The 17738-nt window shown below is 39.0% G+C and overlaps 1 protein-coding gene across 2 annotated transcripts in view; it reads left to right on the top strand.

The window, feature by feature from the left end:
* The window catches only part of LOC139966732 (fibronectin-like), a 40822-nt gene that overhangs the window by 21870 nt on the left and 1214 nt on the right, over positions 1 to 17738 (top strand). Inside the window, exons 9-19 of one of the 2 annotated variants that reach the window (XM_071970046.1) lie at positions 479 to 739; positions 1981 to 2307; positions 2856 to 3003; positions 3948 to 3974; positions 8031 to 8182; positions 8719 to 8835; positions 10384 to 10596; positions 11052 to 11208; positions 12970 to 13040; positions 13868 to 14024; positions 17223 to 17299. In XM_071970046.1, the coding sequence (XP_071826147.1) occupies positions 479 to 739; positions 1981 to 2307; positions 2856 to 3003; positions 3948 to 3974; positions 8031 to 8182; positions 8719 to 8835; positions 10384 to 10596; positions 11052 to 11208; positions 12970 to 13040; positions 13868 to 14024; positions 17223 to 17299 (1707 nt within the window). The remainder of the gene's footprint in view (positions 1 to 478; positions 740 to 1980; positions 2308 to 2855; positions 3004 to 3947; positions 3975 to 8030; positions 8183 to 8718; positions 8836 to 10383; positions 10597 to 11051; positions 11209 to 12969; positions 13041 to 13867; positions 14025 to 17222; positions 17300 to 17738) is intronic. The other variant, XM_071970047.1, reaches the window with a different exon arrangement.

Below are 17738 nucleotides of genomic sequence, written 5' to 3'. Positions count from 1 at the left end.
TGCACTGGATTGCCAAAGAGTAGGCCCTGAATGACTTCAGTAATTACTCTCTGCTTAAATTGTGTATAAAAGTGCCAGGAGTTTCAATTAAACAACTAAGGATCCTAATGAAGGATATGCCTTAGGCTATATGACATGGGTCAGGCAGCTACATGTCACCTACTTGGAAAATGATAGGTGTGTCTCTTTTCCTTTAACAAAATTCATTTCTTGATTTTACTTTGTAAGTATTAGGATTGTTATTATACCTGATACTAGTCCGGGGGCGGGGGTGGAGTCTTGGCCCCCCAAAGAAATTGTCAAAAGAATGTTGTGATTTTATAAGATAGGACATGCCTGTCCCCTTAGAGAAGCATTTGACACCCCCTAAAAGCAGAAGTCCCCCTGGCCTGTTTCCTTGTGTAATGCGCCTTTCCCAGATTTCTTTTGCTTTACATATAGATACTAATCATTTGATACCTAAAAAACATTGTTGCAGAAGCCCCGAGTCCTCTGCCCAAGCCCATCATAAGGTCTGCAGAGGCAACGACAGATACGATAGCTATCATGTGGGAACAACCCATCGAGCCGATCCAAAGCTACGAGCTGACTTTAGTCGGAAATGATCCAGTCACACTGGGCAAGCAGGAGACATCGTATACCTTCTTCAACCTCCAACCAGATACACGCTACACTGTGGAACTGCGAGTCTTCAACGAAGGTGGCCCAAGCAGCCCTGCACGTTCCAGAATAACTACAGGTTAAATTTGATTATCTGTAATACCTAGTAAAGTACTTCTAAGGCAGCCTGTATGTTACCTAGGAAAGTAGTGTACATGTTACCTGGTAATTGGTATGATGATGATACTGAATATGTTTCCTCAGAAAGCATAATGAGGCTGAATGTGTTTCTAAGGGAAGATATAATAACGGAGGCTGAATGCTACCTAGGAAGGTATAATGAGGCTGAATGAGTTACCTCGGAAAGTATAATGAGGATGAATATGTTACCTCTATAGGAGGGTATAATTTGGTTGACTATGTTATGTAGGAGGGTATACATTGGATGGATATGTTATCTTGAAGGTATCATGAGGCTAAATGAGTTACCTCGGAAAGTATAATGAGGTACCTATTGGTACATTAAAGGTCAAATGCTGGCGGCTAGTTTATAGTAGAAAGTCTTTTTGATATGATGTAACAGAGATGGATGGCGGATGAGGATGTACTTGAGCACTGCAGAATTTCTCAATGATTTCTGGTTAAATCAATACAGCAAATATGAAATAACAGATAAGTATGCCTGGAAAATGATTGCGAAGATTGCCTTTTTTTTTAAAGTAAAAAAAAAATTGTACTTAAGCTGTAAGCTTTGGTTGGATTATTCCCTGTTAGAAATGCTTTGCAGCCACTACATGTGACGGAATTTCCAAGTCATTTTACCCAAAATGTGCATCCTTCCAATATTTACATATGTCAGTGTCAATGTCAGTGTGATTTAACAGGACTGTGGAGTGAGGGACTAATTTTTCACACCTTACCCCTGATATGGATTAGAGTGACCCAGTAATAATGGAATAAAATACTGGTCCAAAATATTTTGCATATTTAAGCAACAATTTCATTTTACCAAGCCCCCTGAGCAATAACTCAAAAATTACTGCTTATTGATCATACTATCATACCACCAATTTAATTGATATTCACAAAATGTTTATCATTCAGGGAGCAGTTAAGGTTTCTATTAGAGTGGTAATATTTTGTCCCCCCCCCCTCCTGCAGACAGTTCCCCTGGTCAGCTGTTAATCCTATTCAGAATGGAAGATCTTGAAAATTTTTCTACATTTCAGTAGTCAAGCTGTTGTAGGTTTGTTTTTAAGGTTTGTTTCCTTTTTCAGTTTTTTTCTTTATATAAACTTTCGTTACAGATGCTCTAACTCCCGAAATTGACGTTGATATATTGACGTTGATATAACATCTCGTTACAAACTTTTCTTACAGATGCTTTACCTCCCACGGAAGCTCCCATAATTGACGTCAGTGCAAACGAATATCGAGTCCGGAACTTTGAGGCGGAAATTCATGGCCAGACTGTGATACTGAGGTGGGAGCCTCCGATAGACGAGGAAGATGAAACCCTCCTGGGGTATCTACTGAAGATAGACGCAGACGCCATCTCCCTGAGCACCTCGCTGCGTCTCCACTACCGGCAGAATAGCTACACGTTCCGAAACTTGGAACCTCTCGTGGAGTTCCACGCCATATTGGAACCGATCCGGAGAGAACTGCCGACTGCCCCCTCTGCTGTTACGTTCACGACCTATGTGTGTAAGTACAGACAGTATCGCTCTGTCGAAAACCAGGACGGTTCTTATCGATCTGAAACAGTTGAGTCAGACGTTTGTGTTTATGAACATTGTTGATTTCAGCTGGATTATAAAGTAACATTGCAATGGGAACATATAGGTTGCAATTTGTTTAAGGTCACTTCTAGTCAGGTAATTCGGAGGTATCAAATTGTTTTTATCCTGCACAATTTTTTTTTTTTTAATGCATATACACTGAAAGCAGCGTTTTCTCCACTTCCCCCACTCTGTCACTTTCTGAAATAAACATTGCTTGTATTCCTGAAGGTCAATGCTAGAAATCCCAATTTATTCCAATTAATTCTTTGCTCGTTCAAAAGAATAAACTTTCTTTTCTTAGATCTAAGAACGACCATTGCTCAAGCAAACCTGAGTGAATCTGGCGACGAGAAGAACAAGGCAACCACTGTTCGTGCTATGATTGTTTGACTGACTGTATGTCAGATCTCGTCATAAAGGTAATTTGCAGGTGACCAAGTTCAATTTTTTTGGTTTTCTTTTGTTTTGCAGCAAGATTTGTACCTCCTCGCGTCCTGTCAGTGGAAATCTTGACGTCCAGCTCTGCTCGAATCGTATGGATGGATCCTACAGTGTCACCTGTGACAGGTGTGACTGATTCACGCTATTATAGTCTTCGTTACAGACCAGTACAAGGAAGGTAAGCATGCTTTACACTTTAGGGGTGTAGAGAGAGAGGGGGGGGGTAGAAGGGGGAGGTAAGTTTGTGGATCTTTTAATTTTTAAGCCAAATTTGGTTTCTCATATATATATGTGACATTTATAACACTTTTGCTAATTAGGTTAATTAGGACAGAATTACTTGTGACAAGAAAAACAAACATCAAAGGATTGGTATGCAAATTAATATGCTTGTAATACATGTGTAAGATATATTGAGATCAAGGCTGGGATAAGTGGCTTTCCTTTGGGTGCAGCATGGGCAATATGAGGTTTATAGATGGCTCTGTAGTAAGAACAAAGGTTTCAATTTTGGTCCCAGAAATCTAGCCCCAAAAGTCCATTAAATAGCATTCATAGTCTGCTGTAAATTGAAACTTGTCATAAACTAATCAATGCTGAATGAAGCAGCTGCTTGTGTGCGGCCTACAAGCTAACAAACCCGCCGAATATTTTTCGAAAAACCAACGCTGGTGATGGAAACCAAAGACATCATCCTACAAACTTTAAACCAAATGAATGTTAAAATCAGTGAGTGTAATTAAATGATTATCATTGTTTTCTTATAGTTATCATACTCAGCTGGACACTTTCTTTATACCAGTAAAAGAATCCCATTTGAAAAAGAAGAGAAGTTTTCATTAAGTTATGCGTACATTTTCGGTCATTTCGTGAAAGAAAACTCAGTGTGGGATTGGAAAGCTATAAGAATGGAATATGATTGCCTAATTAAATGAGAAAACAAAGTTAGGAAATTGAACGTTATTCAGTGTAAACTGTCAACTTTGTGAAAAAAAAAGAGAGTCATTTGGATTTTCTCACTGCCAAATGAAACTGCTGTACAGTTAACCAGAATTAAGAAAGACGTAATGATCGTTTTTGGGTAATAATGCATTGAAAAACCTACCTACCTTTTGCCATCAGTGGTTCCGTATCAGATGGACTTATCAGGTAGGCTTTATCCGTTTTGAATCATCCATTTTCAAGTTTGAACTGTCACAAAATATATTCGGAAAAAATGTTCACGCTACATACAGAGTAGATTTCATGTTTGTATGTGATTCTTATCATCCTGTAGGTGATATCAATGACATTGACTTAGTTGACAAGTTTTGTTCATTAAACAAATTGTAATTATCAAACATGCGCTCTTCAACAACATTCAGTCATATCTGGTGAATTGCTTCTGCCAATATCTGTGTGAATGTAAATCAATTTGCTTTTGGCTTGCGGTTCACATAGAAATTTAGTAGTCCACCCCGCTACAAACTTCACACTTATATATTTATTCTTATATAGCGCTTTACATCAAACAATGATCTCAAAGCAATTTACAAAATCGCATAAAAATTATTACAGCTTAAAAAATATTACAGCCTAAAAATATTGCATCCTAAAAATTACAAAAATAGATTTAGTCCCCCTTATACGTGTGCAATCTCATTTTGTCTTTGATCATTTGTTATCGGAGCTGATTACATGCTAGTGAATACAACGGACTAAGGTTAAAGGTCGAAAATAATTGAGGACAGCTAAAAGCTGTCTAGACCCACCCATCAAATCTTTATTTTGGCAGGTAAGGAATTTTAGCCCTGTTCATACTCGAGAATGGGTTTGGTTTAGTTTGTAACAAAAGGATGGTTCAAACTGTGACTTAAGGACGGACTAGGATGGAGGGTTGATCAGACTTCCCCTGCAGTGGGTGATTAAATTGGTACTCTTGACCTAGCTGTTGTCAGCTTTGACCTGATAACTCAAGTTGTTTGCTATGCATATAATTTCACATGATAGCGGTAGTAGCCTTTAACAGCACACAGCTGCATATTATTACGCTGCCTTTTGTCGGTCACTTTCAAGCTGGATGTATCATCGTTACATTAGTCCAGTTTGCTGCGTAATTGTTCAGTCAAAGTGTGTCATTAGCTCCTTGGTCAGTGCTGACCCTTGATACTATTCGGGATATTCAGTATCCGTTGTCTAGCTCCTTCACTTGCTTTGCCTATGTCATTTTAGAAGGTCTCCATCATTGTAGAGTGGAGACTGTGAACATTTGAAAGTCATAGACTTGTCTGATCGATATTGCTCTAGTTCAGGGGTGGGCAACCTTTTGAATGAATGGGCCAGATATTAGGAGTGAAAACTTGACTAGGCCCCACCTAACCAACGACCTGCTGTTGATTTCAAACCTTTGCTTCCGGGATCTATCAAGCAATAAGTGTGTGTACTTAATCTGTATTCACAAAACATAATGTCAATACATTACAGTTGATAATTAATGGGGATTATATAGGCCCATCTGACAGCATCATTAGTGCCGATAAATTCTAAGCAGCTAGCTCGTTTTTTATGATGATGAAAGTAGATTGTTTTTTTCTCTTTTTCTTGAGACATCTCACAGGCCGCAAAAAAATCTCTGGCAAGCCGCATGTGGCCCGCTTTACAGAGATCTTTGCTTGAGATTTTATCGAGATTTGGCAGCATTGATGGTGTGATTGTTTTACGACAGACCTTGTAAACAGGGTGGGAATTTTACGGTACGCTGGTACGCTAGCGTACTGGAATGAAAATATCGCTTACCAAAATAAAATCAAATGGGCCTAGTACTACACACCCTTGTAATGAGCGTACCAAAAATTCTGACCGTAAGTGACTGCATCGGACTGTAGTAGGCTTATCTGCAATCTGCTTCTAAGTTACGTAGGATTAATTTGTCGCACAGCTAGCAAAAAGCACCAACGAACCGGCCGCACACAGCTGGCTGCTAGCTCAGCGATCGTGCCTGAACCGTCACATACCTACGACTGACTGTGTATGCATCGCAAATTATTCTAACTTCACACATGAACTACGCAGTTGCCGACGGCAATTGCGTAGTTCATACTATACATGTGCTCAGAATTTTCCCAGGTACCCTGCCAAACAACTGTGCACTCATCCCCTGTCTAACACCTGTTTGTTAACATTTTTGGCACGTTTCCAAGAAACGTTTCATGGAGTATTCCCCATGATACACGAGGCACAGTTCATACACGCAGCACAAGATATCAAGCTATGGCCATCTTTATGAAAGTAAACCTTGTAATAAAATATGTTTTAGGCCACAGGGCATGCTTAACTAATGCTTAAAATTATTTCTATGTTCTTGTAGAAAACGTCAAGTTCGCAAAATACAATTAATTGTGTTTTTGTAGTTACGTGAGATCCGTAACAGACGAGGTGGTTAGGCTATTTGCTATACACTTAACTATGGTAGGACATTATTTTTTCCGTATTTTTGGAAATTCTAAAAATACTTTCTTTTCCCCCCACTTAACACCAGATGTGGTCTTACGGTTTATTCATAAATGGGTGTACTAGAGCCTTGTTTACATGACATTAGTTGCATGTAGCACGATATACCAGTTTTGCGTGAATTTTTCGAAAGTGTTTTGCTGGATCTTTCGTAAAATTTGAATGGACCGAACTTACTTTTCGTACACAATTGGTAATTTCTTTACTGATTTTCAGAGTTTTTTTTACGATCTCCAGTCGATACATTTCCTTTGATCATGTATTTGAATAACTAATACCAAGTCGAGTATTCGACCCAGTATTGTCTGGTCGGAGAGTTCAATGTGATGGACAGGGATTGTAATTATTTCGATCGAACATGCATTGACTGGATTATCTGCGTCGCCGCTGTCGGCTCGATATAAAGTACACTTGTGCCGCAAACCAGAAGTTTTCACAAAAGGATAGCAGCGTTCAGGTCATTTTGCTGTGCTTACCGATTCATGAATTGTGCTTACCAACTGCGAAATCTTGGCTCATGTTGGTAAGCACATTTCATCAAAAAATGAAAAAATGCTTACCAACTTTTTTTGCCAAATTCCCACCCTGCTTGTAAAGCAATGTTAAATATCAAATCACTATCACACAGATTAATTTATGGCAGAATGTTTCTCGATAATGTACCATGTGGCACGAATAATGAATGTTTTCCTTCCTTTGATTTTCCCCCATAAATTGTATTCTAAATATATCTTTTTAAGTAAGTTTAATTAGTACTCAATCAGCAAATTGAGTAAATCATTTGGCAAAAGTTGCAATTTTTGAAGTAAATCCTTTCTGTTTGTAGACTTAAAGTAAATGACAGGGTATGTAAGAATGCGATGCAGGACGTGTATTTGTGTCAATTGATTTGACCTGTAAACTATGACAACCACTTGCACACTCTTGAACATGAAAGCATTTACAATGAACTGTTTCTACTGTTATGAATTGTTATGAAACTTAATTGAATTTAAAGTCTGCTGGGGCTGCAGATCCCAATACTACTCCCTCACCCCATCCCCTCTCCTGCTGGAAGGGTTTATTTCAATTTATTAAGGCAATCTGTTTATTTATGTCAGTATTTTGGTTCCTTTTTTTTTATTAAACCTTTATCTGCTCTTTCTCTAATTATCAAGCAGTATAACTGTGAACATTAGGCCGCTTCTCTTCACTACTTTTTGATTTAATAATTTGTTTTAATCTTGTAATACTGTCCTTTTAATTATTTGTTATTCGCATGATCCTGACAGAAGTACAAAACCCCTGTAACTATGGAAATTGTTGTTGTGAGTTCATAGATGCCAGTGAAAGAAATGTTGGTAATTGTGACCCTATATATTAAACACAGGGTGTGATTATGATCCTGGGAAGCATGTATATACACCAGCATTCCTGCGTCCCATGTGATGCCAAATGTGCAGAGTTTTGGTAGAATTAAATGTCACAGCTTGGTTGATCAGAATTCAAGTGCTCCAGGGGTTTTGCTCATATCCAACAAATGTTAATTTAGAATTTATCATCTATCCTTGTATGATTTGTAGGCCTCTAGCAATGGATTGTGTGTTTTCAATACATCAAATAACAATAAACTATAAAGTAATATAATAGTGTATTGCCATTCACGTTGGAACTCTTGGAAATGGATGTTTTGGCAATCCTAATGAGAGAAGTTTTCATTTCTTGTAACCCTGCTAGTTCAAACTACTTGTTTGCAAACACTCGGGAGTTTGAGCACAGCGTGGGTGATCTCATCCCAGATACGGAGTACGAATTCTCGGTCCAGACGATCGTGGAGGGTGTCACCTCAGGCTACAGCGTTGCTGTCAGAAACACGACTCTGTCAGAGAGTATGTATTAGTCTGGTCCAAGTTTGGGTATGGAGGAAGAAGACAGAGCTGGGGGAAGGTGCAGGAGGAGGTGGTGAGGGAGAAAACAGAGATGGGGGAGGTTGTCGGAGGAGGTGATGAGGGAGTAGTTGTTTGTCTGGAGGAAAAAAAAACAGATGGGGGATGGTGTAGGAGGAGGTGATGAGGATGGAGTTTGGTGTGTGGATAGGAATGCAGAGGGGAGAATTGGGTGGGAAGAGGTGATGAGGGAGGAGTTGTGTTTATTGGAGGAAAAATGGTGTGAGGGATGAAAGTGAGAAGTTGATGAGGGAGGAAAACAAGTTGTGTCCTTGAGATGCAAACAAAGGAGTTTTTTCAATTCCTAGCTTGCTGAAGGCAAAAGGAATTGAAAAAGTGATTGGCTTGTGTGTGAATATGTCTAAATATCTTGAATAGGGTATGTTACTGTATACAATTTTCCTTCATCTAAAGACTTCAAGCTATGTACTGAAAGTGGTCACATTGGTATCTTCTCCATGTTTTTTTTCTTGTTTCAGCTGACGGTCAAGCACCCCGTCTTTTAACCGTTGTCCAGCTGATGCTCGATTTTCCAAATTACATCCATGCTACCTTGAACTGGCTTCCTCCTCTAGAGCGAACAGAAGAGGTCTCAGGTTAGCTCTTGATTCATTGAAATTACACTCTGTTAGGTCAGAGATCACCACTCATAGGGCAAATATAAGAGGGTTTATGTCATATAATTTGTTCCAAAGGTCGCCGGTGCAGTTCTTTTTTTTTTGGGCATGTGGATTTCCTGTACTTAGTTTAGCAAACCCTATTGTTTGTGGTGGAGGTCAAAGGTCATTTGGTGTCAATATGTGAATATATCCAAAGTGCTATATCTCCAGAACCAGAATGTGAAAGGTATGATAGTCTTGTGTATTGTATAGTTTGCACACATTTTAATCTAGGTCAGAGTTCATTTAAGGTCACCAGGTGTCAAACTTGAACACTATGAAAATTTCCAGGTAGCTGTTATGTATTGCTATAGCTTCGTTGGAGGGTACCGATCATTTGGGTTCAGCAGAGGTTACTCTCTGGAAATTTAAAAAATGGCATCATGAGATATGCAGTTTCATGAGATGTCATATTAGTATATGACTTTCCCTATAATGTAGTACAAGAGCCAAGTAATTCTTTGCAAAATTCAAAGGTCATTTGAGGTCAGCACGGGGGAAAGCGTTAATGCCTTAAAAGCACTGTAGCTGGATAATTTGCTTCAAGTCAATGGGTGTTTAAAGCTAGCAGAATTCAATCCCTGGAAACCTTTCTTAGTTAGGGATGTGGTCAGTAATAAGCTTTTGGTTTCAGAGTGACATTTTGTGCAAGGACATGTTGTAGAGAACAGCAGATACTTAGTGAGATCTTAATTAATATTGTTATTATGAAGTTGGGAAGGATTGCATTTTTAAGAAGCTAATGTTTAATTCCTGAAAGTTTACACCACCATGTCAGGGTAATCTTTCATTACTCTCACTGTCTTGATATACATCCATATGCCCACCATACGTAATTGGTACAGGTTTAAGATGATGTTCAAAATGTTATTTGTATCTAAATTTCATTAGAAATACTGCACAATGTCTTAAACTGCTATGAATTCTCAATATTGAAGACCTCAAGGGATTTAATGTGACACACAACACTTGACCTTAACCAATAACAGTTGTCCTTGTTAGTGCTTGTTATTACAACCAGTACATTAAGTGATAGATACCGACCAAATACTTGCCCAAATATGATGCTGAAGGAAGGTCACTGAAGCTCAACAGAGGTCAAAGTCTGGAAACCTTGTAAGCTTGGCAAACTCAATTATTTCTATGATCTAACTAACTGTCATAGGATTTTACCTTCTCTCTTTTAAGTGGCTGAAAGGGTATTCCACTCTTTCCAATGACTGTTATCTGTCATCAACATTCAGAAGGGTAATACCTTTTGCAATGATTAAATTATCTGGTATGATGTTCTGGTACTTGACTTCAGGACACATTTTTCCTCAGCTGCTCTATCAAATAGGTGATTCCATATATACAATATAAACTTATAAGGCAAGGAATCACTAAGCCTGCTGGCTTTATGGTTACTTCTTTAAATTTAAAAAGGTTTTCAGCGTGAACTTGAAGGATCATTTGAAGTATTGACTTTTTATTGATCGTTTTCAGGTTACAACGTGCAATTCAGTACAGTAGCTGAACCTAGCGAGTTGGATTGGCAGAATCTGCCAGTGGAGGGAGCAGTTATGGCAGCTACAGTCCCTAAATTGACCACCAACATCACAGCATCCTTCAGGATTCAGGCATTCTTCTTCGCTGGTGTTTCCCTGGGTCCATTCTCTCCTGTTATCTCATTCATTACACCAGTGTCTGCACAAGGAGGTATATTGACACAAGCAATAGGGAACGAGGAGAGGCAGGGGAAGAGGGGTGGAGGGCAGGGGGTCATGGGATGGGAGGGCAAATATTAGGTGTGGTGTAGTTACAGTCTGGGAGATGGGTCGGCTATGTTTACAAGAGTATTCACCCTAAAAGAAAGTTAGTCCATGCTTATTAGACAAACTAAGGTCAAGGACATTGATTTGAAAAAAATTTGTGTTTTAAATAAGCACTGGCATTTGGCTGGCAATTGGCTAAGATTTTGAAATCTAGGCCTGGCATGCAAGCCATTGAACTAAAGATGAAAAGAGAGCACTATGGATTTCGGAAGTTACTTAACGTAGAGGATAAATATTTGAAGTCTTTGAATAAATTGAGATAAATATGATGACAGTTTTAATAAGTTTTAATTCTAGTTTATAATATTTGATGGATTTGGTTAATACTCTCATCACCAGGAGTCGAGGAGGGAAATTGCGTATCGGAGACGGATTCTGTTACTCAACGGATAACAGAGACGAGAGAGAGAGGGGGCGGCGTACCTCCCCTGGGTGTTCCTTTGCCATTCTGTGATGAGTATCTTAGCCAATATGCTTGCCCCTGGCCAACCCTGGTGTAAGTAGATTTATACGTTTATGGCTTGTTGAAGTCAGAGAGTAATATATCAAACATATACATGGTCATATATCTAAACCCCTGCCCCAGTGGCATAACTTGCCCATGGGTAAGAGTGGGAAATTGATTCCATAGACCGTCTCATCTACAAACAAGTAATTGTCTGTTACAAGCAAATGATGCACACAGGCAGCCTCAAATTGACAAAGAAAAATGTCCAATTTGATAAATATGGCTGCCAACATATTTAACAAGTACCCCGGCATATTGGAATAGGTGATTGTCTCAAAAATTAACACTGGTATTGAATTGCAAACTGCAATGTTGGTTATTAGCAGACATCATAATTGAAGGCATCGGAAAATGCACCACATTATCAAATGTTTCAGAATGCCACTTGGAGCCCCTCCCCCTAAGTCAAGTCATGCATATTCATAAGGTGTTTTTCATTTTCAAACAGTGTCTCCCCCCCCCCCCCCAGTTGGAACAATTTCATTTTTTGTGAACTACTTCCTTGCCATGCTTCAAAGTAATTGTATTGTCAGTATACCCTGCAGTATGAATATCACTTTTTCTATCAGACAAAGGAACTACAGGAACTGTTCATACTGTCATGGTGAGTGCTTTGAAGCATGATATGAGGGGACAGTATAGACTGACATTAGCATTAAAAAATGGCCCAAGTGGCTGCAACTTGATGCATTCATCAAATCAGAATTTATCATTGTCTCGTTAACGTTATCTGTTTTTATTCAAAGACAGCTATGCATCATGTTCCCCTAAGTATTCCCTCTGTTGTATGTCTTTAGTTTAGATCCTCCTGCAAGCAGGAACCAAAGCCAGTCTCTTAGATTCATATTAGTTTAACGTCCATGATTATCAATTGTTAATTGTCAACAACTCTGTAACTGGTCGACAAACATTAATCTTGGAGTGACTCAAACTCGGGACCTTATGTAATATTGTGACGAGCCCGGCTCCTCCGATAGTAATACTATATCGGGACTCGCGATAGAAAGGTACTGGGGTTATCTTGATGCCGTATTTATGCTTCTTCAGGAGGTGTCTCGAACGGAAGAAAACAATGAGTTCTTACAAAAACAAGTTGACGAGATAGGATTTGATTATTGATTCATTATAATTTCTTCTCTGTCGATTCTCTTTACAAATAAAACTAAATTACAATGATTTGACTTGACTCCGTCAACTACGCAATTAGAAGGAGTGATGAAATGGTAACGAAGCAATGACGAAGCGACGAAAGGGTGACGGAGTGAAGAATTGCGGCAACATGCCACCTTTTATACCATACTTCTATAAATCCCTCTGCGCACAATCAGTAGGCAGCCAATAACCTGACCATCCTGTATTAACTTAACGATATAAAAATAAGTGCGCTGGCACTGATCTGCCCTGATTGGTTGGGAGTTTGGGAGTCCATCCCCTTTCTTTTGGAAACTTCCATACCACGTGAGAGAACCTTCTCGAATGTTCTACAGACACAATGGAATCTATTTTGGGAAAAGGCCCTGTACTAAGATTCAATAAGATAGTTAAAACTTCTCGTGGGAAAACTGAATCCATGACCTAGATAAATATACAAGAGGCCTGTAAGGTGTCTCGATGGAGTTTTTCGGTAACATCAAAGAGATGGTATCACTATTTCATAACACTTATGATTGGAAGGCACCGGCGTTATACCATTGAGCTAACACTCCTATCCATGATGAGACAATAAACATATTTCCTTCAATATTTCAGCTGTACCTGCATTCCCCGTGGAACTAGCGCTGTTGCAGCTGTTCCAAACGCCAAACCAAACCCAGGATGTGGTAAGAATATATCTCTCTCTGGCCAGCACTTTCGTCACTTTACATTCTCATCACTCTCAAGGTTCTTTACCTTCTACAGTTTACAGTTGCTTTAAATTACATCTGACACCAAGCCAATTTGCCCAAATTCAGTACATTTTGTTGTGTGTGATAATCTTGTTCAAAAATATGTCGGAATTTTTCGAAAGGCTCATTTCGTTTTCCAAGAAAGTAGATATTTTGAAGTTTTGATAAAATCTTGGAAACTCATTGAAATATGTGCAAACTGTGAAATGGAGTGTTGGGCTCATCAAAATTTATGAAGTTCACCCCCTCATTACAAGCCCACATATATCATTTGAATAATTTGATGTTCCTCATTTCAAAGAAGACAATCAAACATTTTCAAAAGAATTGCTGTAGGGCCACGAACCTCATTCCAGTGTCCTTGAAACAAGGGTTGTAAAAACAAAGGAATAACATAACAGAATATCAGCAGGTCACTCCCTTCACATCATCAATGTGCATAGTTAGCTAATATTTTATTCATAAATTTAAACTAGAATTAAGAAAGTGGTCAGTCTTTGATGGATTTTGATTGGAGTTGCGACTATTTTCATGATATCTCATGCCTACTAGAGTGATTAGGACAATGTTGTTAATGTCTGTAGACCTTCAAAGCAATTATAATTCAACCTGATTCACATATTCATCATGCATGCTTAATCAAAACAGCTGCTTTTTATTCGGTTCAAGTTTGGGAAACTGCTTTCCTGAGCATTTTGACCCTTCCACGCCTAGATGAATTTCAAAACTTTGAGTTTAACTGTGAAGTTATCCCCCCTTAGGTGCTGTGTCTGAGGCTGCGCCATGCACGAAGGTTTACAACAGGGTCATGGATGCGTTGAAGGAAGCCCGTCATGCTGGGTTCATGTTGATGGGTGCAACAATCCCTTACTGCAGGGAGGATGGTTACTTCAACAGCAAGCAATGTGGAGGATCTATGTAAGTATACCACATGCATGGTTGCATTCGTTCTGTATTAACCTCTAAATGTGTGCTAGGGATCTCTGTGAGTATACCACATGAATGCCTTCATTATGTATTAACCTCTAAATGTGTGCTAGGGATCTCTGTGAGTATACCACATGCATGGTTGTCTTCATTCTGTATTAACCTCGAAATATGTGCTAGGGATCTCTGTGAGTATACCACATGGATGCCTTCATTCTGTATTAACCTCTAAATATGTGCTAGGGATCTGTGTGAGTATACCACATGAATGCCTTCATTATGTATTAACCTCTAAATGTGTGCTAGGGATCTCTGTGAGTATACCACATGCATGGTTGTCTTCATTCTGTATTAACCTCGAAATATGTGCTAGGGATCTCTGTGAGTATACCACATGAATGCCTTCATTCTGTATTAACCTCTAAATATGTGCTAGGGATCTGTGTGAGTATGCCACATGAATGCCTTCATTCTGTATTAACCTTTAAATGTGTGCTAGGGATCTCTGAGTATACCACATGGATGCCTTCATTCTGTATTAACCTCTAAATATGTGCTAGGGATCTGTGAGTATACCACATGGATGCCTTCATTCTGTATTAACCTCTAAATATGTGCTAGGGATCTGTGTGAGTATACCACATGCATGGTTGTCTTCATTCTGTATTAACCTCTAAATATGTGCTAGGGATCTCTGTGAGTATACCACATGGATGCCTTCATTCTGTATTAACCTCTAAATATGTGCTAGGGATCTGTGTGAGTATACCACATGCATGGTTGTCTTCATTCTGTTTTAACCTCTAAATTTGTGCTAGGGATCTGTGAGTATACCACATGGATGCCTTCATTCTGTATGAACCTCTAAATATGTGCTAGGGATCTGTGAGTATACCACATGAATGCCTTCATTCTGTTTTAACCTCTAAATATGTGCTAGGGATCTGTGTGAGTATACCACATGAATGCCTTCATTATGTATTAACCTCTAAATATGTGCTAGGGATCTCTGTGAGTATACCACATGAATGCCTTCATTCTGTATTAACCTCCAAATGTGTGCTAGGTATCTGTGTGAGTATACCACATGCATGGTTGTCTTCATTCTGTATTAACCTCTAAATATGTGCTAGGGAGCTCTATGAGTATACCACATGGATGCCTTCATTCTGTATTAACCTCTAAATATGTGCTAGGGATCTTTGTGAGTATACCACATGCATGGTTGTCTTCATTATGTATTAACCTCTAAATGTGTGCTAGGGATCTCTGTGAGTATACCACATGCATGGTTGTCTTCATTCTGTATTAACCTCTAAATATGTGCTAGGGATCTCTGTGAATATGCCACATGAATGCCTTCATTCTGTATTAACCTCTAAATGTGTGCTAGGGATCTGTGTGAGTATACCACATGCATGGTTGTCTTCATTCTGTATTAACCTCTAAATATGTGCTAGGGATCTGTGAGTATACCACATGGATGCCTTCATTCTGTAATAACCTCTACATATGTGCTAGGGATCTGTGAGTATACCACATGGATGCCTTCATTCTGTATTAACCTCTAAATATGTGCTAGGGATCCCTGTGAGTATACCACATGAATGCCTTCATTCTGTATTAACCTCTAAATGTGTGCTAGGGATCTCTGTGAGTATACCACATGAATGCCTTCATTCTGTATTAACCTCTAAAATATGTGCTAGGGATCTCTGTGAGTATACCACATGGATGCCTTCATTCTGTATTTACCTCTAAATATGTGCTAGGGATCTGTGTGAGTATACCACAAGGATGCCTTCATTCTGTATTAACCTCTAAATGTGTGCTAGGGATCTCTGTGAGTATACCACAAGGATGCCTTCATTCTGTATTAACCTCTAAATGTGTGCTAGGGATCTGTGTGAGTATACCACATGAATGCCTTCATTCTGTATTAACCTCTAAATATGTGCTAGGGATCTGTGAGTATACCACATGAATGCCTTCATTTTGTATTAACCTCTAAATATGTTGTAGGGATCTGTGAGTATACCACATGGATGCCTTCATTCTGTATTAACCTCTAAATATGTGCTAGGGATCTGTGAGTATACCACATGGATGCCTTCATTCTGTATTAACCTCTAAATATGTGCTAGGGATCTGTGAGTATACCACATGCATAGTTGCATTCTGTATTAACCTCTAAATATGTGCTAAGGATCTGTGAGTATACCACATGGATGCCGTCAATATGTATTAACCTCTAAATGTGTGCTAGGGATCTGTGTGAGTATACCACATGGATGCCTTCATTCTGTATTAACCTCCAAATAAAGGGTTCAACAAGCTTTGGCAATATTAGCTTTGGAAGAATAGGTTTAAACAAGCTTTTGCCAATCTGGAAAAGCATGGTTCACTTGAACTCTAATTTATTCAAGTACTTAGATCTACTGTTGGTATAATGGTTTCCTAATGTTACATTTAACCTGCAGAATTGAAATCCTGGTCCAGTAGCCAGCATACTTACCTATTTCAGACAATGTTGAATGTATCTGGTCACACCCCACTCCCTCCCCTCCCCACCACCACCAGATATCCCAAATGATTGAATAATGTAGGCTACATGCAAACTGGCATCAAACGGTGTTGATAAGGTATAGGGCATCATGTTATGTAAGATGTATTGAAAGCCATCATAGTGATATATATATATACATATATATATATATATATATATATATATATATATATATATATATATATATATATATATATATATATATATACATAGTATTCCATGGATGGCAGACTGTTAACAATTACACCTAATACCCAACAGGCAAGGAAGTACCAGTTACCTTGGGGTTTACCAGTGACCTTGGGGTTTACCAGTTACCTTGGGGTTGGTTACCTTGGGGTTTACCGGTGACCTTGGGGTTTACCAGTGACCTTGGCGTTTATCCCTTTTATCATGTCCCAGTCAGTCTTCCATAGTTCATATACTTACCTACAAAGCCTATTAGTAATACAGATAAGGACGGTGGTGTACGTGGAAGCAAACACTCCACAGATGTGCAGCACAAACATCGCTGAAAATGGTCTCACATAATGTACAAAGTGAGGATATCTTTGGGCTGTATAGTTTAAATGCTGATTTAACACACTCAAGTCTATCCTTAAACTTGTATTTTTGTTCTTTAGTTGTTACTGCGTGGATGAGCTTGGAATGCCAAACGGTCTGGAGGCGCCCCTGTGGGAGGCCGCTACTCTGAACTGTCGTAAGTATCTCTGAACATTTCCACAAGTCCCCGTCCATGGACACTGCTCGCTGCGTATGATTCAGTCAATTACCAATGTAAGGAAGAATGGAATGCCAAAATTTGATAATCGCTACGAAAAAGATGTTCAAATGTAAGAAAGAGTTGTTGCCATGGTTTCAAAAAAACAAAGGAAAAGAAAACATTCTTCCAAAAGATAACGTATCACCAAGTAAGATAAAGGAGACGCAGACCCAACCAGAGAGATCTTCATGAAGAACATCCCCTCCCTCCCCATCCCCCTCCCCTCCACTCCCCCTCCCCCTGCTTGTGCCATTTGGAAGCTGTCGTTTATGAATCTGTGATGTCATAGTTGCCACGAGGATCTGAAATCATTTTACTTTCTCTTTGTTTTTTTCTTATCATATTTTCATGGTTAAAATTTACAGTGTTGACACTG

The sequence above is a fragment of the Apostichopus japonicus genome, chromosome 4, assembly GCF_037975245.1.
Source record: "Apostichopus japonicus isolate 1M-3 chromosome 4, ASM3797524v1, whole genome shotgun sequence".
Classification (NCBI taxonomy): domain Eukaryota; kingdom Metazoa; phylum Echinodermata; class Holothuroidea; order Aspidochirotida; family Stichopodidae; genus Apostichopus; species Apostichopus japonicus.
The sequence above is the reverse complement of the archived record's forward strand: the minus strand, read 5'-3'. Positions and strand labels throughout refer to the sequence as shown.